The 24,314-nt window shown below is 34.8% G+C and overlaps 1 protein-coding gene across 1 annotated transcript in view; it reads left to right on the forward strand.

The window, feature by feature from the left end:
- LOC110463831 (hemicentin-1-like) overlaps window positions 1-24,314 on the forward strand; it is a 30,216-nt gene that overhangs the window by 1,842 nt on the left and 4,060 nt on the right. The window contains exons 3-10 of the mRNA XM_021518715.1: window positions 1,801-1,971; window positions 3,568-3,738; window positions 4,243-4,407; window positions 4,903-5,034; window positions 20,621-20,757; window positions 21,391-21,499; window positions 22,013-22,183; window positions 22,599-22,769. Of these exons, the coding sequence (XP_021374390.1) occupies window positions 1,801-1,971; window positions 3,568-3,738; window positions 4,243-4,407; window positions 4,903-5,034; window positions 20,621-20,757; window positions 21,391-21,499; window positions 22,013-22,183; window positions 22,599-22,769 (1,227 nt within the window). The remainder of the gene's footprint in view (window positions 1-1,800; window positions 1,972-3,567; window positions 3,739-4,242; window positions 4,408-4,902; window positions 5,035-20,620; window positions 20,758-21,390; window positions 21,500-22,012; window positions 22,184-22,598; window positions 22,770-24,314) is intronic.

The raw sequence follows: 24,314 nt of genomic DNA on the forward strand, positions 1-24,314 counted from the left end.
GGAATTAGAATATCTAAATCCGTGATATAATTTAGCATCACATACATAAGTACTGTATTATATGAAATTAAATGTGTAACTGTCGATATTTTGTTGTTTATTTGAATTGTCGACCTAGCATAAGGAAGACACAATGTCGTCAATTTGTCATTAAACAAAATACCAAATATGCCATACATTTTATTGAAATTCAAAAACAGCAGACACCAACGTTGAAGTTATTTTGTAAATATTTTTCACTGATACATTTCCGTATTTTTCTGGTCACGAAGTATAGTGCTGTTTAACGAGGACATGATGGATTAAGTTCTCACTGTAGAGCAGATAATACAAAGTGTATACGTCAGCCAGAGACATATAAAGCCACATATACATATATACGTCTCTGACGTCAGCATAATCTGATTCCTCAAAACCTAAATAATTATTAATTCGCAATCTGACGCTGTATGGCTGTTCTTGATCTCGCCTATTCATTCCATTGTGACCGCTACAGGCGTTGAACTTGTGACGTCATAGCCGATAGCCGATAGTTATCTGATTTAACGAGATATCATGAAACGTAAACCAGCCTACTAGAACAGAAATCAATCGATTTCTTGGTTTTGACGGAATGATTGGTAGAACAGAGTTATATTTACGTCAAAATTCAAGATTCATGAAGCTTTATCTAACGTCGCATATACGTGTAACATTATAACATTAGCACTGTAGTGCTATTCTTGCGACAAAACATACATAATATTTAACAAGGATCCCGTATGTTACTCTAGTACAACATAGTAACCTCTCTCTATTTAGCTTATTCGATAGAGCGTTAGACTAATACACCAAAGGTTCAGTTTGGTTTCTAATGGAGGCATTGAAATAATTACTGCTGTTCTACGTGAAAATATATGAAGTGTAGAATACAAACAACAAACGTACATATTTTGGGATATCGTTATAATAACGCTGAGGATTTTTCAAAATTCACTATAAATACTTGTTTATAATTGGTTATTAACGGGTGATATACGGTCACAATTGCATGCATACCACTTAGCAAGATATATAACAATGTGAAAACGGTATGTTGGCATATTAGAAGTAACTGATAATTTGCATAATTTCAAAATAGAATGAGAATCGTTACAAGTAGCATTTTTTTTTTAATCCCGATTTCTATTGTTATCAGGAAATGTTATTTATATACAACATGAAATGGTTACGTGTATACTGAAAATATTACTTAGGTCCCAGCTTAGGTTTTTGCATATTCATTATAAACAGCAACTCAAAGCAACAAGTAATTCCTTAAAATGTCAGTGAATGAATTCAACACGATAATCTTACCTTACTTTCTATCAGCAATGTTCGTGTTTTTGTTATCTTCGTTGTCGATTTTCTGGTATTGTTGTAAATATTATCCCTAATTAACTATCTATATATTACATTTGTATGACGCTTATGGTCCAGAAAACTTGGCAAGTCCCGATAAAAAAAAAAAACTCGGCCGATATGATATTTATCACATAATGTACTGTGTTATCCAGTGAATATAACCATGTCATATTTTTTTGCGTATCAACCCATGTAATATGACCTATCAGCCCTGTGATTGGTTGCAAGTTTAAATTGTTTTCAATTGTGACGTCACGCCTTGGACAAGTACATGATGTCACAGACTTACGCACTGGAGTCAAAATTGCGGCTTTTTACATTTCAAAGTTGCATATGAAGTAAGCTGGTTATAATGAATATAAGATCCATTTGGAAACATATTTGTTCTGAATAAAACGCATGTTTTGGTATGAATAGTGAACGGAGGTATTGGACATTGGGGTGAGTGGCGTCCCTGCTCCGTGTCGTGTGGAATGGGCACGCAAGTCAGGTACAGAAGATGCAGCAATCCACTTCCACTTGATGGAGGCACAATTTGTACTGAAGATCGTAAGAATGAACGTGATTGCCCATTTTCATCATGCCCAGGTACATGCATCATTCAGTATTCGTTTGGTTTATACATTTTTAATGCATGGCGTACAACAGCGTGTTTGCCTGCATTATTGAGTACACAAACAAGTATTTTAATATCTTTTTTCTCGGTCAGACAGCTAGACAGAAAGTGACAATGAAGACAGAAAGTTTCTGACATGACAATGGCAGCGAGTGAAGTAAACTCCATAGTGTTTTGTTTTGAATAATATGACAAATTTGTCATATAGAGTTTTTGGCTTTGAGGAACTTTAAGGAATTATTTGTTTCATCTAATTATTTGTGTAGTTACCCATGTGTCTGCTAAGACAACAAAAGTTGGAATGTGATATTCTTTGTCTTTAGCAAATGCTCTCCGAATCACTAAATTTTAATTTTTCGTGACAATTTTGCTATTTAAGGCGATATGTCTATAAAATATGTTTCGAATTCCGGTAAAATGTATTGATAGATTTCAGGAAATTCTAATCAACGTACTGCTCATTTGAAATAACCAAAGCCGATGGGCGCTGCACTCGTTCGATACCAATATAAATGTAACACTTCGGGTAGTTCGGTTTGCTCCGTGTGGGATGTTGTTTTGAAAGAAAGGGCGATATTGACGTATTTGAAGCGTAAGGTGATGACTTCAGATATTTTTTGAACTAATCCAGGTGTGCTCATTACGAATATTAGCCGACCAACTGTTAACCAGACAGTTGCAATTACTCTATCGATTGGGTCAAGCTTCTTTACATTTCTTGAGGTCTCATTTTCACATGACATTAGCGAAGGGGGGCTTTGGATACACAAGTCAAAATGATAATGTATGTTTATATGATAAAGGAAGCAAACAATAGCAAGATGATTGTAGTACTGTACTGTTTCATTATCTTCTGTTTTAAGGATTTGTTTTGTAACTGAAATAGAAACGTGGAAAACAAAAGAATATTTAAGGATCCACGTACCACTGCAAAACCAACACATAGTTGAATTGAGAACTTGTTTACTGCCATGAGCATTGCTTTATTGGACAATTTCTGAAAAAAATACTTTGCAGATCTTTTATGAAAAATAATAACTGTTCTATAAAATATAAATAAACAGACCAGACTTAGATCAGAATTCTCGTCATCCGTTCACAAAGATCACAGATCGATCCCTGAAATAGGTTCAATACAATTAAGTTTTTTAAACAAAATTAATGGGTAATGACTTTATCTACGGGAAAGTACACTAGATTTATCAAAAGTTATGTCGGCAATGTAAAAGGTCTTTAAATCGAATTTATTGCAGACAGAGATTGAGTTAAATGAATGTATTAGGTATATACAAAAGTCGAAACGACTATATCGGTTGATTACAACACAAGAAACAAACTGTAGGAAGGTTGGTTGTACTACTTAAGTAAAATGTTTACTATATTCCACTAAACATGGTCTGTTGTTAGTTTTTAGAAACAGTAATATTGAATAGAAATTAGCATTTAAGTGAAATTTACACTGGAGAAAGGTTGGGGACATTGAATACAGTTATCAAACACAGGGAATACTAAACGGGAAAGTTACTTATAGAACAGTAGGGAAATGCTTCAAAATATTCTATTTACAGTGGACGGTGGATGGGGATCCTGGAATTCCTGGACAAACTGTTCAAATACTTGTGGAGGTGGAACGAAATCACGCACGCGGAGTTGTGATAGTCCAGCACCGAGTCATGGGGGTGACTACTGTGTTGGTGACTATAGCGACACCTCTAGCTGTAATACTATCATTTGCCAAGGTATTTTAAATTGTTCTTGTAAATTTGTACAATATACATGTATACGACTTACGATGCAAACGGCACTTTGCTATTGCTTCTTGTTAAAGTATCGTTGCGAAAATATTATTTTGTAAACTGACATATGCATCATTATCAGTGTTATGTTTTACTCATTCCTTCAACGAACTCCATTTACCGTTTTATACCTGGTAGAATTCTGGATCACTATGACAGAGTCGATAAATATCGTTTTACCGGCATTAAGGTGACCTCTTACAGGTCACCCTCGTAATCAGTTTTGTCACGTGATTGGCAAACTGTGCAACATAGATGTAAAGCTCAAATCTGGCAGAGTGCACCATTTAAATGGCATCACTTTGATCCGAATCTTAAATAATTTAATATGATTTCGTCAAAAGCATACATAATGCACTAATGTAATTTCAGTCGTTATATTTCAATCAATTTATATCATTTGTTTTAAATAAATCATAATTCAATTGATTTTTTTTCATCCAAAAGCGAAAAGTGAATGGGAATCATGGCTAACTTGGAGCGCATGTTCAGTCATCAATAACAATGCAATGCGAACAAGATGCCGGAAATGCAACGATACTACTCCTCAATATGACAGCTCTTCCTGTTTTGGGAGTCATCTGGAATCGGATCAATGCACGATATCAACTGGTTTGTATATAGAGCCAGCAAAATGTAGACGAACAATGTTTCCCTAAAATCAATCGTACGAACAGTGTACTTTAATTGTTCACTTTAAGTGTGTCCATGTTCGTCCCACCCGTTCTTTTAATTTAACTTTAAATATTACAAAATAGTTCATTTCCTCTGGCTAATTATTTATTTAAGGCAATTTATTTCTTACAATGATATTTCATAATACTTGGAAGCTGAGATAAAAATATAATATAGTGCCTTTCGTTTTAGTATCCGTACTTGTATAATTTTAAAGTTGTCTTTCATAACTATTTTAGACTGGCTTCTAGCAATTTGTTTAACATAAAATTATGTTAGTTTTATGACGTTGTATAACGTGTTTGAATTGTTTGAAGGGGAAACTCTAATAACATACCTGGTATCTGTTTCTGCTATTCAGGAACATTGTGAACGACAAATCAAATATGCAGACGTCCTGAGATTATATGTCACTGTGATACAATTATTCAGGTCGGGACAGAAGAAGGTGTAGATGTAGGTGCTCAAAGCTGGGTGCTATAACAAATATCAGTGCCGTCGAATTAGGGGAAATGATGGAAAAGACGAAAAAGGAACTCACAGTGGACAAAAAGCAAACTGCAAGTAGGTGTCATCGGTTTGTGCAAACATAAATTATACAAACTCTTCAACATGTTATGGTACATATGTTAAACATGATGGGCTAACCAAAGTTAAGTTACTTTTTGTGAACGCATGACATATTTATATTACGGGAAAATACAAGCATATCAGTTCAGTGAGGTGCAATAATCTCTACATGTTTACATATAATATGACGTATATGTATCTAAATAAAAAACTTATTTACACATCTTTTATTGTATTTTATACGTATCATTATGTATGACTCACACTGTATATATGTCGTCTTTCGTACAACTGAGCATCATAATTCTAAATAGACTTAGTTACGTACTACATCAGGAAAACTTGTTCAACATTGATATGGAATTAATTATTTACATTCTACATGTATCGACATTTTGAATTTCAGTCGCTATTCGAAAGAAAATGTCCTCGTCGGATCCACGAACATCGTCACAGTATATAGGAGGTCTGGGTATTTCGATGCTTGTCATTCCTCTGCTGTTTCTCGTCTCCATTGACCTGCTGAATGTGTTACAGTTCTGTCGTTGCCGACGTACGACAGCGGTACATGCTCAGAGTCCACCAGTACTAAGTGGTGTAGAGGAAAGCCAGTTTTAAGCCGTTGTTTTGTTGGTATCATGCTACAAGTGTATCTACGTGCTATAAAATGGATTTTTCTATTTCTTATTATATAGTTTTATTCATCATCTCAAAATTTTATTTTTTTGCTATGTGTTTCTTCTTGTTATTAATTTGGTCATCGTGATCGAAACTTATTCCAACTCGTGATAAAAGTAGGGCGAACAAATGAAATATTTACCTGGAAGTCTTAAACAAGGACAAGGAATATCGTCACGTGTTCCTGAAGAGAGCGATTTTGCTAAATCTGATTGGATTTAAATTCTAAGCAGCGTCCTTTAAATGAGATCAGGGGTGTTTGTAACATAACAAGACCCATTAATGGGAATTCTGCAAAATATCGATCTTCATGTTGTTCAAATAAATATAAAATTTCCCAATATCCTCCTGATACACGGTATATATGACACATCGCTATTTCCCTGAAGTGTCTTACGTGTTCCCATGGCACAGCACACCTACTGATTTCACGGTTTCCGTCGTACCTTTCACCCAAGTTTCCTCACTCAGACGTTCTTATTATGTCTTTAAAACACAATGTGGTAGGTTTTTTATGTGATTCTTATAGTATTATTTGCATGGTTTAATTTATTATACAATATTGATCTAAACTATTCAAAAACAAATTTGAAAGTTACGTCAGAACTATGACGCATGCCCTTTTTAAACCCTTCTACAAAGAAGCAAATGTCAGGTCCGGTTTCTTTAGATTAATTATGTATAAGACCTTACGTGAGAGAAAATGATATAACAGTTTGACGTCTGAAGATAAAGTGTCATCATTTAATTAGTTAGTGACCTTTGCATTTTGTTTTTAATATGAACAATATAACCATTTTACATACATGGAGCCCCAATAGACATGTGAATATGAATATGTCCTGTGCTCGTTGATTTCAGATATTTAAAACTACATATATCAAAAAAATAAAACTAAGAAGAGTTATCTTTAACAACAAATGCATTTAAGAAATCCCATGAACACTTTATGTTATATAAGCTGTTTATATCACAGTAAGAAACAGCAGTAGTGTCCATTCATTTAAATGGAGGGTTTCACGATGGACCACTCCCACGTTTATATATTTGTCCCCCACTAATCTTAACAAAGGACACATATGATCCAAATCCGTTTCTGTTATGTTCTCTCCTCAATGTTACATATTCCGTCTGTCCTATATGGTTTTGCCGTGATATTTGATATGTTGAACTAAAACTTGGCATGTGGTGTTATTTCAAACCGATACAGAAAATGTTAAAACTGAAGCAAAATGTATTCCCTTTTCTCAGAGTAATAATCCTCTGTACTTAACATATGTATGTATGATTTGATATAAGGAACTGCAAATTATCGCTTTATGAAAAAAAGTTTGTACATCAAATTGGATTTCCTTACGGCTGTCTAACAGCCTTTATGACAAAATAATAATCTTTGAATTCTGTCATATTTTGAATATCAAAAGTAGTTTTTACACAATGTTTCGCTAAAAATTAACATGAAGTGGTATAGATTAAGTCACATCTTGATATCCTCTTTTTATCATACTTTAAGATAAATGGTTTCGTTTTTGTGTTTTCGGAACTTTTTTTTCGCAATGCATGATTACTTTTAGTTTCATTTGGACGTTTTTGAGAAATTGTATACTACCAAACGTCCAGATGTTCATGGAACAGATATTTGCAAGATCACAAAGAAAACTGTCCATAGAATTATCAAACATTTGCATCAAAGATATTGTTTATAACATTTTGGTAGCTCAATAAAAATCACTTAATGATTTCATTCATCCATTCATTCTCTAATTATAAATATAAACTGATGAATCTATCACATCATTAACAAACTGTACTGCACACAATGTTCTCTCCTCAATAGACATCAGCCGTTTATCGACGGATATCCTTCCCTGTTGACCTTATATCAATTTGCTAACTTTTGTACATCGTTCGTTTGGTAGAGGACATTTATTCCCGGAGGAATACTTACAGAAACCTTGTTTTTGAAACAACGTTAAATGATTGCTGTTAATGTATATACTCTAACTGCTTTGTGCGTGTCCATGTGTGTGTTACTATATCATAAAATGTATAACCAGATCGCGTTGATGGTACATCATGAATGTTACATATTCTATAATACTACTATTGGTGTCTTGCTGAAATCGTATTAGTCATCGATATTAACTTATTTGAAAAGAAAACCATTGAAACTCATCTAAAAATTATTGTATTTTTTACAGTAGTTATTAAGATTGAATTAATATACTCAGAAGTTCATGATGATTGATTTGCAACCGATCGGTTGTTATGTATATATCAGTTTAGCTTACATCGCCACATTTAAATCATCTGTGTATACAGTTCATTTATATATTCCGGATAAAACTTCCCATCGTTTTTCACTATTGTATTTGATTCTTATTCGAATGTTGAGAGGAGTGATTTTTTTTTTCTATATACACTTTTATCGATATCAGCAATAAAGTATATAAACCTGTATTGTGGTAAAGTATTAATTTTCGTTTTTTCTGATTATTCTATATTTATTCAAGTACAAATTTCCTTACAATATTTTTTTTCGAAATCATAGTGTTACAACTCATGGCGTTTCTATGTAAAAATGTACTTATATAAAAATAAACAAATAATCCCGGCACAGTGAAACTTCATAATACATCTTCATATGATATAAATTGAAATATAAGGCCTAAGATAAATAAAGACTAAGTTTGTTTGATAAAGAAAACAGACGTTTTCGAAAGCTAATAAAATAAGTTTTCAATTGCCGTTTGGTAAATATCCCATGTGCATTTAAAAAGTCAGCTTTGATGCAAGGCACATGTTTGGATTAATCGGATATATTTTGCATTATATTAAGCATATCTGCATATGTTTCTGGTCCTTTTGGTAATAAAATAATTTGTTGCAATTTCTGAAAGTCTATACATTTTCGGTTATGCACTTTTATGATCAAGCTCGGAGTGATGAAATTCAATAACTTTAATAATTAAACACCCTATCCATGGATTATAGTGAACCTACAACTGTTTGCCTTTTGGTTTTTGTTATCCGTTGTGTTATCATTTGTGTCAAATGTTACCATATACAGACAATAAATCATTGTTTTTAAGGAAATGCTTTTGTTATAAATTTGTTTAGTAATTTTACAATTATTATTTGGCAGGATAACAATTCTTGCTATATATAGCAAGTCATACTTCATTGATATACTGTTTAATTGACTGATATTGGTCATCACTTAATGAATAGTTTGATTGATTGATTGATATTGGTCATATGTCATGAATATAGGGCTTTGTTGATAACCTATTATTCATGTAAATAGCTAACACTGAACACAATAAACTGTATTCTTCGTGGTTTTCCGTATTACGGGTGATTTGGTAGGAATACCGTATGTCATCCACTGAATCATTAATTATACAACAATTATCCCCAGCGTATATACTCTGATGATCAGTACTGACTTATGAAATTGATTGATATATGTTCGCAAAGGAACTGTGTAAATATTTATGATTTTTTTTGAAAGGTATATCGACTATACGTTTTGCCTATATATTTAAATGACAGTTATCTGTAAATGTAACAATGATATATAGCCAAAGCGTAGATCATTTTTATGATAGGAATACTGATGTTTAGTTCTATATACATGTGTGATCTATAAACTTCGCATCATTACGGAGATCACACGGGGAGTCCTAACTTGTTTCTTTATATTATGCGTGCGTTATCGAAAAGGTTCGGGAACAGGATATACGGCCAAGATTCTCCGGAGTGGTCATGGACGTCGCTTATATCTTACTTTGCTGGATCGGAGGTTTGTTGATCTTTTACATATATATTTGAATTACAAGTAGTATGATAATTTACATTTTGCATTTTGCACTACTGATTAATTGGTAAGGATAGTAAAACCTGATGACAAAAAAAAGCATTTTAGCGCTATCTTTGCTTATGTTAGTAATTTAATTTAATAGTAACAATACGTCAAACTGAAGTCAAATTTCCAAAATAAGCACTTCAATATTTTAAAATATTAATTCTGATATATTGATGTCACATTTGGTATTTGATAAGTTGGGCTCAGTGAAACAAAATGGTTACAATATATGGACATTATTTATGTTCATCGTTTGCTAAAATAAATTTCAGTTACGAATATATAATCAACAGCAATGGAGAATTAGCAGTAATGATATTAAAACGCTTTCAGGGATTTTCTGAGCTACGTAACGGAAACGAAAGTGTAGTAAAATGTTTTTTTCTGGTGGAAAAACTGTATTTTAAATCAAACTATAACACTCTCTTCCTTTTGACATTAACCAGATAGATGATACACGTGGAATCTCCGGCATTGTTTAGTGTTGCTTAAATTATAAGAGCTGATAGAAAATATCCACTTTGACCCAACACCTATATTTCACGTATATCGATACCAAAATATGTATCTATGCACAGCCACCTACTAAGTCACAAATAGATCTTCCATATCGTCAGTTCTTTCGTCAGCATTACACGTTTCAAAATATCCAACTTGAACAACGCCATTTTATAGTTTTATGCTGTAATATGTTACAATGAATCACCGGGAAAAACAAGTCTGGATCGAGAATGAATATTTAGAAGCAAAATAAAATTCAAGACACCGAAGACGTACTCTGTTTTCATTCGGCTGCAACTCGTAATCGATTACATAATTGTAATGTTGTCATAATGTCATATTTGCCCTACAGATTGTAAAACTAATGGTCATTTTTAAAATGAACTTTACTAGATCAGATACGCTGCAAACATGCTACATGTTGTGATATCAACTTTCTACACAAACAAAGGACGTATTAAACGTGTCGCAACGTTTAATATATAAATAAGTACTTGAGAAAAAGTAATGCAGGATTATGGTTGTTGTGTAATATAGACATAAACTTAAACAATCGTGCATGGGTGTGGTCCGTGGAACCCAAAGGTAAAAGTTTAGCTGTCCAGTACGAGGCTTTGCCCAATGCTTGAAAACCAAACTCTAATCCAAGGGTTGAGATATCCCTGTTCACGGCCCAAACTTTCATCTGTATCTCCCATGCTCGGAATAATCATGCCAGTGTATATACATTATAGGTGTTCATATGCTATGACAGGCGCGCATGGATACAATTATGTTACAGGTTATTATAAAGGGATGATGAACCATGCACATAAAATCAGAATGCATTCGAAGCCAAAAGTTAATAATAACGTTCTTTAAATTCGTAATCGATAAACAACAAAGCCTAAACAGCCTTCCCGGTGATCCCAGAATACTAACATCGTTTTATCGTTCAGAGGTCTTATTTTAAGGCAAAAACAAACAGGAGAAAGAAATTGATATTAATGTTCGGAAAACATTGTAACAGAATAATTTAGCAATATATAATATAAATTTATTTCTATATACGTTCTGAATATCAAATTATTTGACACTCTTAACCAATATATTTGGAATATATACATTTTAACTCTTGTAACGAGAAACATGTTCCCGAGCTTTCAATTTAAAGTGTCTAAATGGTGAACTTGGTCACTACTGCTTCTGCGTAGCAATGCATTAGTATATCTTTTTCAATGAAGCAAGTTATCTGTCTAATTTGACGTCACTTGAATTTACTTAACCGAGGATTATGTCATTCAACATTACGCTCGAAATGACAGAACTCTCTAGGAACATGTGGCTGATATAAGCTACGAGTGGATACTGTTCAACATCACCTACGACACCTTTACATTCTTATAGGAAACAGAAATGATTATTTTCCAACTCTGAATAAAAATATATCAGATATAAGATAACATATTCACGATCGGATCAATTGGTATCGAATAATATTTTAGTAAACGGCGCTTGGATCGAGTAGAGATAAATTAAATAAATTGCGTACAGTTTCGCGTACAGTTTCCGTTACACTTAATATGCAACGTTTAGATACATAAACGTATGATTACTTTTACTTCCAGCGTAACAATTACGCGTTCTTTTGTAACTTTGTTAACTCTTTTTTAGGTAAATATAGACTATAAATAACTAACACTGTTCAATCAATTGTACAATACAATTTTATCGACTTAATTTTTCTTTTTTGTCCTGCATACCCATACGATAAAGAGCGCGTGTTATTTGGTATAATATCTAATAAAACAACAATGCACTTTGTTTTCTACTGTACTGGAATAGGAACAAATGTCACATACTTATGTTCAAATAAGAAGCAAATATCGTGTTATACATCATTTTCAATTAAATAAGATGATATTTCAACAGGAAAATAATAAAGGTGTAATACACATGTGCGCTTATATAATTGGTTGCATTTCTTTCATATTTTTCTTTTCGAACATTGCTACTCTAAACTGATGTTCAGATCAATGATAGCAAGTTTCTATATTTTTTGTAAATAGTCGATGATCAGATTGGTTATGAAGATGACCGTCATCATTGGTTTAAATATCCTTTTAGCACTGACTGCATGTCACCAGTTTGGAAATAGCCTGCATGATGTGGAGAAGGTCAACCCAGGCCCATACTTGCCGAACAAAAGTAAGTCGTATTTGACAGAGATATCAGGACAGGCGCCCCATCTGTAGCAGGAAACGCGGTACCTTCCGGGTCATATGGGTTTCTGTGAGGGTTCTTAACGTCTTTCCCTTAATTTTTTACTGTGTTCCTACTGGTGTTTGTTTGGGTTTGACTTTTAATGTCCATGGACACTACATTACCTTGCATACATAAGCTATCTGCAAGTATCTATGTTACAGTGTAAATATACTTCATACACTTACTATACCTCCTCATCCTACGGTTTTTACATGTCGGGCAACTTGTTCTGAAAATCATGTCCGTGATATATGCCAACTGTTGATAAACTCACACAAGTAGTTTTTTGGTCGCCATCGTGATCTCCTGGTAAATATTTTAGTTCCTTCTGTGATACCAAAGCTGATGGTTTTGATTATGCTCGTTAGTGTGACTTGTTTTGTGGTGTTTCATTTTCACTACCTTGGTTCTTGCTTTGACACATGGCGGGTGTCGCCGATGACGCAGAGGCCGCTTATCCTTCCGGGACAGCTGGTCTTATTCTGCTTGTTCCTTATAAGGGTCTCCGTTTAAATACTTGATTTGATCATATTTCGCCCTAGTTTTATCAGGTTAAAAGTCAAATGACGGTTTGTTGACATTGTGTTAATGTCTTGCTGTTTTTTGCGACGTTTCATATCATATAACTAGCCTACAGGTATACTGACATGTGTTGAGGGGAGCCAAACACACATCCACCTTTACATGTATGTACACGCACCAGAGAGCATATATAAATAAACATGTATGTACACGCACCGGAGAGCATATATAAATAACCATGTATGTACACGCACGAGAGAGCATATATAAATATACACGTATGTACACGCACCAGTGAGCATATATAAATATACATGTATGTACACGCACGAGAGAGCATATATAAATAAACATGTGTGTACACGCACCAGAGAGAATATATAAATAAACATGTAAGTACACGCACCAGAGAGCCCATATAAATAAACATGTATGTTCACGCACCAGAGAGCATATATGAATATACATGTATGTACACGCACCGGAGAGCATATATAAATACACATGTATGTACACGCACAAGAGAGCATATATAAATAACCATGTATGTACACGCACCAGCGAGCATATATAAATATACATGTATGTACACGCACCAGAGAGCATATATAAATATCAATGTATTTCTACGCACCAGACAGCATATTTAAGCATTGAACTGTTTTAGTATGGTATTTATGATCTATTTGAATGACACAGCTTTGCAAGCAAACAACATAATGCGCGCTAGCGCTATCTATATATAGATCATAAATACCATACAAAAACAGTCCAATACTTATAGTTACGTTTTCTCTGCCTCTTATCTTCTTTTTTAACTTACAGTTTACATTTAAAATCTAAAATTCCCGCCTTATCGACAGTCCACACAAATTCGTTCAAAAGTTGGAACAGCGTGTTGTCGCGTGCTGATTGGCAAATAAAGTAGTACTTTGAAATTTTAACAAACACTTCAATTTTATTCCACAATTCAGTATCAATACAATTGCCTATGGTATGTATATAGGGTGATTTAAGTTTATCAATAGAACTCTGAGCTGAAAGTTAGATTTTAAAATGTTTCGATTTTCCGCGGAACAAATTTTGCGCATGGATAAATACAGTGAACACCGTAAATCCGACCTTGCCCTCCACGAGGGAGTTATTTTTGGAAGTTAATTCGAACTTTCTCTTTGCTCATGTTGTGAAGAATCCAGACGTGAATTTATTTGTTGATTGTATGGGAATGTGACTACAGTCGGTAGATTCTATAACAGCCTCGTTATTTGACATGTCGTCAAAAACTGAGGAAACCGTGGCTGCGAGACGCGTGAAACTGATAGAGTTTGAAGTGAGTAATCTTGCGACGGAGCACAGGGGTTCGTTATATATGTATACAAATTTCTGAAATGTTTATGTGTGCTGTGACTCATATCAGTAGGTTTGAATCATATGTGTCAGTAGGTCTATAGAATATGTGTATTTCAGACATTTGTAACGAACCCCTGTTGATCAGTGCAGTGTAACAGACGAGTTGTTTAAACATTTGTACAACTACTTTATAGAAAATGCTTTGTTTTACAAATATCAGTCTGGTTTTATGCATGGTCATTCTACAGTGTATCAACTCATTGATATATATCACCGAATTTGTATTGCTCTCGAAGAAAAAAAAACATACGTGTGTTGTATTCTGTGACATATCCAAAGCTTTTGATAGGGTTTGGCATAGAGGTCTTGTAGTGAAGTTAAAATCGTACGGGATTTCAGGTGAATTGCTTATGTGGTTAGAAAATTATTTGTCTCAGAGACACCAAAAGGTATTTCTAAACAGTTCATATTCTTCTGTAGGTCTAATTGAGGCAGGGGTTCCGCAAGGCTCTATTCTTGGCCTACTTTTATTTCTTATATTTCTTAATGACATAGCAGATATTTTTGAATCAACGTCCTGTCTTTTTGCAGACGATACATCATTACTTAAGTCATCTTCATCTTGTCTAGAAATTCAAGGAACTTTAAATAGAGACCTAGAGATCTTAAATACTTGGTCAAAAACCTGGTTGGTTAATTTTAATCCTGAAAAAACCGATGTAATGTTTATTTCGAATTCAATCGATATCGAAGAAGACTTAGATTTAGAATTTGATGGGAAAGTCTTAAACTTTACAGATTGTCATAAACATTTAGGGGTAACTTTTAATTCGAATGCAAAGTGGGGGGATCATGTAAATGGAATTTACACTTCTGTTATGAAAAAAAATAATGTCTTACGGAAACTGAAACTATTATTAAGTAGGGATGCTCTTTTAATAATTTACAAGACTTTTATTTTACCTGTTTTAGAATATGCTTGTGAGTTGAGGGACGGTTGCACTGTTTTTGAATCTGAAAAGTTAGAAAAAGCCCAACGTGTGAAGTTGCTCGCATTATATTCGGACTTCCTTCATATACCCCTATTAATACTTTATATTACAAAACTAGTCTTGAAACTTTATCTAATCGCAGAAAACGGAGGAAACTTCAACTATTGTATAAGATGCATAATAAATTAAATCCTGATTACTTCAATCATCTTTTGCCGCCTTTATCTGGAGGATTCCTCCTTTCAGATTATCTCTTACTAACTCTTCTTTTCTACCTTCTACTCTTCACTATTGGAATAACTTTGAAAATTCGGTTCGATCCCTACCCTCTATTAATTCATTCAAATCCTGTTTAACATCAAATATTCAGTCAAGTCCACCTATTTACTTTAAAATTGGAAATCGTAAACTTAATATTTTGCATACTAAGCTCCGACACCAGTGCAGTTCCCTTAAGTATGACCTTTTTAGAGTTAACCTTGTTGAGAGTGCATCTTGAAATTGTGGTCATCCTTGTAAGAATGTCTTTCACTATTTTCTGGAATGTCAACTTTTTACAAACGAAAGACGTATTTTGGTTCAAAATTTGATTAATTTGAATGTTGCGTTAAATTTAGAAATTCTTTTGTTTGGCAATTCACAATTTTCCGTGGACCTTAACTCAAACATGTTTAGATCTGTGCAAAACTTTATTAAATCCAGCAAGAGATTTTGAGTTCAAATTGTAATAACAATTGTATATATTTATTGTTATTATTGTAATGTCATTTCAAATGTATATTGGGAGAAGGCGTTGATAAGTTGTTATAACTTGTGCCTAATCCCTTGTCTAATTTTGGCAATAAATATGTTTAAACTAAAACAGACGATATTTCTGATAAATTGCATGGGCGTTAAAATTGTTCCCATATTGGTGATTTCAACCGATGTGCATTTTGTACGATATTGCAGACCTTGATCTTGTTTTAGTTGTAATAAAAGTATTTTTTATTTATTTTTTTATTTTGCACGTAAATTTACAATGACATTGTCAAGTCTCGCAATGTCCAGCGATATTTCAGCAGTCGTCATGTTTATTTACATTGGATATTGTAGTTCCGGTCAGTGTTGTATTAATACGCTAAGAATTGTGTCCCGTGCTGCATGGTAATTAAAGTCCCATCAACGACACAGCTTTCAAAGAGGCTATATAGTGACAATGCCATGCAAATGTAAATATATAAATATACATATATGTCTACGCACCAGAGAGCATATATAAATATACATTTATAATAATAATAATTCATAAATAATTCGAGGTTCTTAGTTACCGTTTTATCCACAACCTAGTTCGTAGGTCGTCTCAAAGTGGTTCACAAACTATTATCCGTGGTTATGTCTGAGTGGAAGATGACGCGATGTTTTCAAAACAAACATACGTAAAAAGATAATGATAAATATCATTGAAAATCGCCTACCAATAATATTTCTTCACTATATATATTTTACCAATAATTATACAGAATACTCATTAATAATATATTTTTAATTAACATACCAAGATAGAATTATTCATAATTAACCAAATGTTTGGATATACTATCTTATCAACCAGATAAAGTAATACCCGAAACACATTATAATCGCTACGCTTGATCGTTCCAACACCTTGTTTCAGTCAATGGAGATAGCATTTATTTATACCCATACCATCCGAATATATCGGTATTAAATTCATACAACTTACATCAACCAATTATAAAGGGTTTATTCATTTCATTTCGTCAGTTCGATCAGGTGACTTTTTATATCAACAAGTTATCAATCAGACCGAGGCCATGTACGGCAACACACGGCTTCGCTTCCGTGACAATGATTCATCACCTCATGCATAACAAATGTATACAATATTTGTCGGTAAAGTCTAAGCTCGTACATAATGAATGAAGACTGGAAAAAAATCAATATAAATTCAATTGCATACAAAAGGGACATAAAGACAAAATTAATAACGCCACGAGGACATATATGTAACAGGTGCTCCTTGTCATCCGGGTCAACTCAAACACGCTTCATATTACACAGTACATCCGGGTCACCTCAAACACGCTTCATCTTACACACTACATCCGGGTCAACTCAAACACGCTTCATATTACACAGTACATCCGGGTCAACTCAAACACGCTTCATATTACACAGTACATCCGGCTCAACTCAAACACGCTTCATATAACACAGTACATCCGGGTCAACTCAAACACGCTTCATATTTCAAAGTACATATATATGTAACAGGTACTCCTTGTTATCCAGGTCAACTCAAACACGCTTCATATAACACAGTACATATAAATGTAACGGGAACTCCTTGTCATCCGGGTCAACTCAAACACGCTTCATATTACACAGTACATCCGGGTCATCTCAAACACGCTTCATATAACACAGTACATCTGGGTCAACTCAAACATGCTTCATATAACACAGTACATCTGGGTCAACTCAAACACGCTTCATATAACACAGTACATCTGGGTCAACTCAAACATGCTTCATATTACACAGTACATCCGGGTCATCTCAAACACGCTTCATATAACACAGTACATCCGGGTCATCTCAAACACGCTTTATATAACACAGTACATCCGGGTCATCTCAAACACGCTGCATATAACACAGTACATCCGGGTCAACTCAAACACGCTTCATATTACACAGTACATCCGGGTCATCTCAAACACGCTTCATATAACACAGTACATCTGGGTCAACTCAAACATGCTTCATATAACACAGTACATCTGGGTCAACTCAAACATGCTTCATATAACACAGTACATCTGGGTCAACTCAAACATGCTTCATATTACACAGTACATCGGGGTCATCTCAAACACGCTTCATATAACACAGTACATCTGGGTCAACTCAAACATGCTTCATATAACACAGTACATCTGGGTCAACTCAAACATGCTTCATATTACACAGTACATCGGGGTCATCTCAAACACGCTTCATATAACACAGTACATAGAAATGTAACAGGTACTCCTTGTTATCCAGGTCAACTCAAACACGCTTCATACAACACAGTACATATAAATGTAACAGGAACTCCTTGTCATCCAGGTCAACTCAAACACGCTTCATATTACACAGTACGTATAAATGTAACAGGTACTCCTTGTCATCCGGGTCATCTCAAACACACTTCATATAACACAGTACATATAAATGTAACAGGTACTCCTTGTCATCCAGGTCAACTCAAGCACGCTTCATATTACACAGTACATATAAATGTAACAGGTACTCCTTGTCATCCGGGTCAACTCACACACGCTTCAAATTACACAGTACGTCATTATTAATTGCTTCGCAATAAACACCAATGGTTCAGCTGACTTCGTCTGCTGATCCGGGTCAACTCAAACACGCTTCATATTACACAGTACATATAAATGTAACAGGAACTCCTTGTCATCCAGGTCAACTCAAACACGCTTCATATTACACAGTACATATAAATGTAACAGGTACTCCTTGTTATCCCGGACAACTCAAACACGCTTCATATAACACAGTACATCCGGGTCATCTCAAACACGCTTCATATTACACAGTACATCCGGGTCAACTCAAACACGCTGCATATAACACAGTACATCCGGGTCACCTCAAACACGCTTCATATTACACAGTATATCCGGGTCAACTCAAAAACGCTTCATATTACACAGTATATCCGGGTCAACTCAAAAACGCTTCATATTACACAGTATATCCGGGTCAACTCAAACCCGCTTTATATAAGACAGTACATATATATGTTACAGGTCCTCCTTGTCATCCGGGTCAACTCAAACACGCTTCAAATACTCCTTGTCATCCGGGTCAACTCAAACACGCTTCAAATACTCCTTGTCATCCGGGTCAACTCAAACACGCTTCATATTACACAGTACGTATAAATGTAACAGGTACTCCTTGTCATCCGGGTCAACTCAAGCACGCTTCATATAACACAGTACATATAAATGTAACAGGAACACCTTGTTATCCAGGTCAACTCAAACACGCTTCATATTACACAGTACATATAAATGTAACAGGAACTCCTTGTCATCCAGGTCAACTCAAACACGCTTCATATTACACAGTACGTATAAATGTAACAGGTACTCCTTGTCATCCGGGTCAACTCAAACACGCTTCAAATTACACAGTACGTCATTATTAATTGCTTCGCCATAAACACCAATGGTTCAGCTGACTTCGTCTGCTGTCATTTGACTTATATTGTAATGCTTTAATCATGTATCTTTATATGATCATTTGGAAAATAATCAAGCCTCTATTTCGGTTTTTTCTCGTCAGAATAACAACATTTAATTGCGCTGTGTATAGAACTTTGAAGTCTACAAATTATTTCAATGTCTGTTAACAATGTTGTTTTACTATTAAATTAGCATTAGTTATTAGTCATAAAAATGTATAAATATATCATAATGAAACATTATCTTATGTTTTGTACAAAACCTAAACCATCAGAATGAGAAATAGTGTTTTCAATGTGTTATGATGGATGCATGCATATCATGTTTACATTCATGTCATGCATTTTTAGCAAAGTAGGCAAAAGTACTCGATAAATATCAATTTAAATCACCTAATAGGTTGCATAACCATAAAGAGATTAACACAGTTTTTACAGGAAATGGATGTTCGGTGTAAGCAATTAACAACCACTTTTAATGATAATGATTGAGTGTTCGGTGATTGAAACATAATTCATATTACCATGCTCCTGTTATGTGTACATGACCATTTCTATATTGAACAAGATACTGATAACATGGGTATTGGTAAAAAAAATACTCTCCCGATACATTAACAAAGAAAATAACACAGTTTCTGAAGAAATGCTCAGTAAAGGCAATTGACAATGCACTTTTAATGTTAATGATTGAGCGTGAATTGTTAAAAGATTGAAACATAATTCATGTTACCATCCTTTTATCATGTGTACATGAAGATTTGTATTTTGAACAAGAAACTGTACTTACAAGAGGCTATTACGGGATGTTCTTATGAAATTGAAGTAGGGAGATAAACTACTCGCCCGATACATTAACAAGTCAATTCACCCAATGATAAGCTATTTTTTTGGATTTATCAGGAGATATCGTGACGGATGACGAAGGAAACACTTAAATTTTCGGAGCACCTGATTTCGACGGGTTTGAAGTTTTGTTTAATTGATATTTTCATTTATGTCTTTGTTGTTATTGTATTTTACAAAATCTATGTGCAAAATCGGTAATTAAATGTCTTGTTTATCTAGTAGTCATTTCCAAAGTACTACACTATAAAACGATATGTTTATGTCACTATTTTTTTGTTTTCGTTGTGTTTGTTATTTTGTGTATCATAGGTAAGGCGATCCTTTCTGAAGCTCAGGCCAAGACATTTCTTCGGCCACAACGACGAAGCAAGCGTTCTGCATACGAAGAATGCCGGGAAGGGTGCTATCTTTTGGAACTTTTGGAATTTGGTGATTTAGAGAAAATGGTAAGCATAGACTAATACGAAGTATTCAATATTTGGACATCTGTAAACCTCTAAGTCCTGTGTACGGGGGACATTGAGGAAACACAGCTGCCAACTGTACAAGACTTGGGAAATTACATAATAATAATTTTCTGACTTCCTTTCTCTGTTTACAGGTGGTGTCGCTCATTTGCACAGTGAACAACAAATATTGGTACAATAAACGTGGTAGATGAACGTTGAAAGAGACAAGATGATATTTTAATATTTTCTAGTCCATGTGTGAGTGGAAACCCCTAAATCTTTCCGCATGTAGTTGCTGTTTTTTAGCTTAGAAGGTAACAAATATACAAATGTTCCTACAGATAAAACAGACTTACATAATTAAGTTAAAGGCAGAATACACTGGTAGTTGGTATTTTGCGAAAGAACGAGAACGAAGGGTGTGTAATGACATAAAAAGAACCGTCGTTAATGACGAAAACCCAGAGTTTTAACGCATGAACATTGCATATGTTCCCTCAGGCGTACTACAGGAGGTATGTCGCTCATTGAGAAAGACTCTTGCGTCTCGTTTATTTCCTATACAATGTTGGATTTCAAAATAATGTAAAGTGTACAATAACATACATGTAACCTTGTCATTTATTTCAGAAAGAATTTATGAAGAATTTTAAGTGTTCAAGTATTCCATGCAATGGCTACTGTACAAATACCAACGATGACTACTTACACATCGACAGACTCAATGTTGTTTGTATCGGTTAGTATATACATGTATAATCCAAGATTATTTTAGCCTTTTAAGCGTTCAGGGGGAACAGAGAGGTCCCAGTCCTTCTTTGTTTATTTGTTGAGTTTAATGATTTTTTTTCGTGGAATCATTTAAAGAAAACGCACTGTTAAAATTACAGTATACACGGAATAGGTGATTTCCAGAAAAGTAAAATATTATCTGCTTTATAATTATGGCTATTGAGAACCTGTGTGGTCTTTTTTCAACGCCAACAGTTGTTGTATATATGTAGGTCGAAAACAAAAATAAAACATTGACATATTATTAGAAACTAAGATATCCGTTTTTAAATTCAGACATCTTTTATAGCTGGAACTGTGTGGATATTACTGTTATAACATCCCCTTTTAAGATGTGGTTTACTTTAATTTAGATTATTTCTTTAATAATTTATTTATGTATTAACAGATCTAGATTATAAGATGTGAAATTTGAAAAAAAGCTCCCTACCAATATTTTACCTTTTTTTTTGCTTTAAAGTTGACGGTTCCTGGGGGTCCTGGAGTGGTTGGGGGACGTGTTCGGTATCCTGTGGAGGTGGGGTTCAGATCAGGGGCCGGTCATGTGATAGTCCATCACCACAAAATGGAGGTTCGTCCTGTACCGGAACCAGCAGCCAAAACCTTGAGTGTGGTGCGACACCGTGTCCAGGTATGTACTGAATGGCTGACATATTGTCACAGTTGTCAATAAAATATATATTAGTGATGCTGTACATTGTCACTTGTGTCAGTACAGTAAAGGTACGCTTACAGAGCACACATGAAGGCATGTCCTTAAATGACCTTAGCTGTTGATAGGACGTTAAAAAATGTGTGGCTTTTAGATTGACATTATCGCATCTGTAATAACGGCTACAGGTATTATGTGTTCTTTGAGGTAAATGTACGTTACCATATTGGTTTATAGTCACTGTTCTTATTTGAGAGCAGTGTGACCCCTCGATCTCTACTGGCAGGCGCGGGTTTGACCCACAGAGTCGTGGAAACGGGTAGCAGACCTCTAAGCTATGTCAAACAGTTAGCGGGATACCGTCATGAAAAACGGATTATTTTTCTTGTTTTAGTCGATGGTATGTGGTGCCCATGGAGCTCGTGGAGTGACTGTTCAGTAACCTGTGAACTCGGATCGATGCACAGGACTCGGCTGTGTGATAACCCAGCACCAGATCATGGTGGTCTGCCATGTACCGGAACGAAGATTAGCACGGCCGCGTGCAAACTTCCACCTTGTCCCGGTATTTGTCAATTAATTCAAATTGCATGTCAGGTCTGGTTCTAGGTAATGGGGGTTTTCCTTGCTATAATTTCGAGAAAGCAATGTGAATTCTCGAATAATTTGAAACCGCACCGTGTCCCTTAATGTAAATGAGATAAGCAAATATTTCACAAAAAGAATACCTCACGTCACAAATGATACAAATCCCCTCGCATTAGGACATTATGTGACATATGTTTGAGGATATGTTTGAAAACTAATTGATGTAACAGTATCTGCTCTAACGGCTGCATTCTTCGATGGATAATAAATGTTTATTCCATTGATATAAGGAATGTAGTCAAGTGAACGTTTTTGTCAAATCCTGTTACTACCAGATCAGGAACATCGGCTGTATCCGGCAGTTTATAACTGCAGGTGCATGCAAGATTTTGGTGCATTCACTTGTTACCTCTTGGTTGGATTGTGGTAACGCCCTGCTCTGTGGTATATCTGAACATCAAACTAGTCGTCTACAGAGGGTCCAGAACACTGCAGCACGGCTGGTTACTCGTACTCGAAAGAGAGAGCACATTACACCTGTGCTATATTCATTGGACTGGTTACCTGTACGATACAGGTCGCAGTACAAAATGTTGGTGTACACATACAAGGCACTGAATGGAACAGCTCCCCAGTACCTACAGAAGCTTGTTATCCTGTATCAGCCGTCACGATCACTGCGGTCGGAGTCAGAACCATTGTTGCGAGTCCCAAAGTTTTGTACTGTGACCTATGGAAACCGGTGCTTTGGGAGGGTTTCGGACACGTTGTGAAAAAGCTTACCATATGCTATTAGAAAGTCAAATACCCTGGCCAAATTCAAGAAGGACATCAAAACTCGCCTTTTCACGTCTGTATTTTAGGGTCTTTGCAAAGACGTCATGTAAATACTACCCTTTATTTATTCATTTATGTGCACATTGCGATGAGTATCTGCTTGCTTAATGCATAAAAGAGATTGGAAGCCTTTGTTTTTGTTTCACAATTATAACTAATACTATTATCCATATGTTGTAAAGCGCTTTGGAGTAATTTTACAAATTGTATAGGGCGTTATATATAAATCTTGTTTATTATTATAAAAGCGATAACAAAATATTTTTCTAAAAAATAGTAAAAGTGACCTTGACCTTTACGCAGTAGCCCGAAACGCGAACTTGTTCAATACATTGCCATGCCAAATACTTGTATGAAGTTTCATTAAATTCTGTTGAGGAATGAAGACGGTAGACCGATGACAAAGTTATTTTTTCTAAAAATAGTAACAATGAACTTGACCTTCAACATAGAAACACGAAACGCGGACTTGTTCAAAGCATGTCATACCAAACACTTCTGCGAAATTTCAGGAAATTCCTTTGAGAAATGAAGTCGCTAGAGCGATGACAAAGAGTGTAACATACGTACATACGTGTGTACGGGTTAAATCCTATAGATCCCCTCGAACTATTATGGCGAGGGGATAATAAATAGATCTACATTTTCATATTGATTAGACAAAAAAATAATCTTTGTTAATCTT

Source organism: Mizuhopecten yessoensis, unplaced genomic scaffold, assembly GCF_002113885.1.
Source record: "Mizuhopecten yessoensis strain PY_sf001 unplaced genomic scaffold, ASM211388v2 scaffold10933, whole genome shotgun sequence".
Lineage (NCBI taxonomy): Eukaryota > Metazoa > Mollusca > Bivalvia > Pectinida > Pectinidae > Mizuhopecten > Mizuhopecten yessoensis.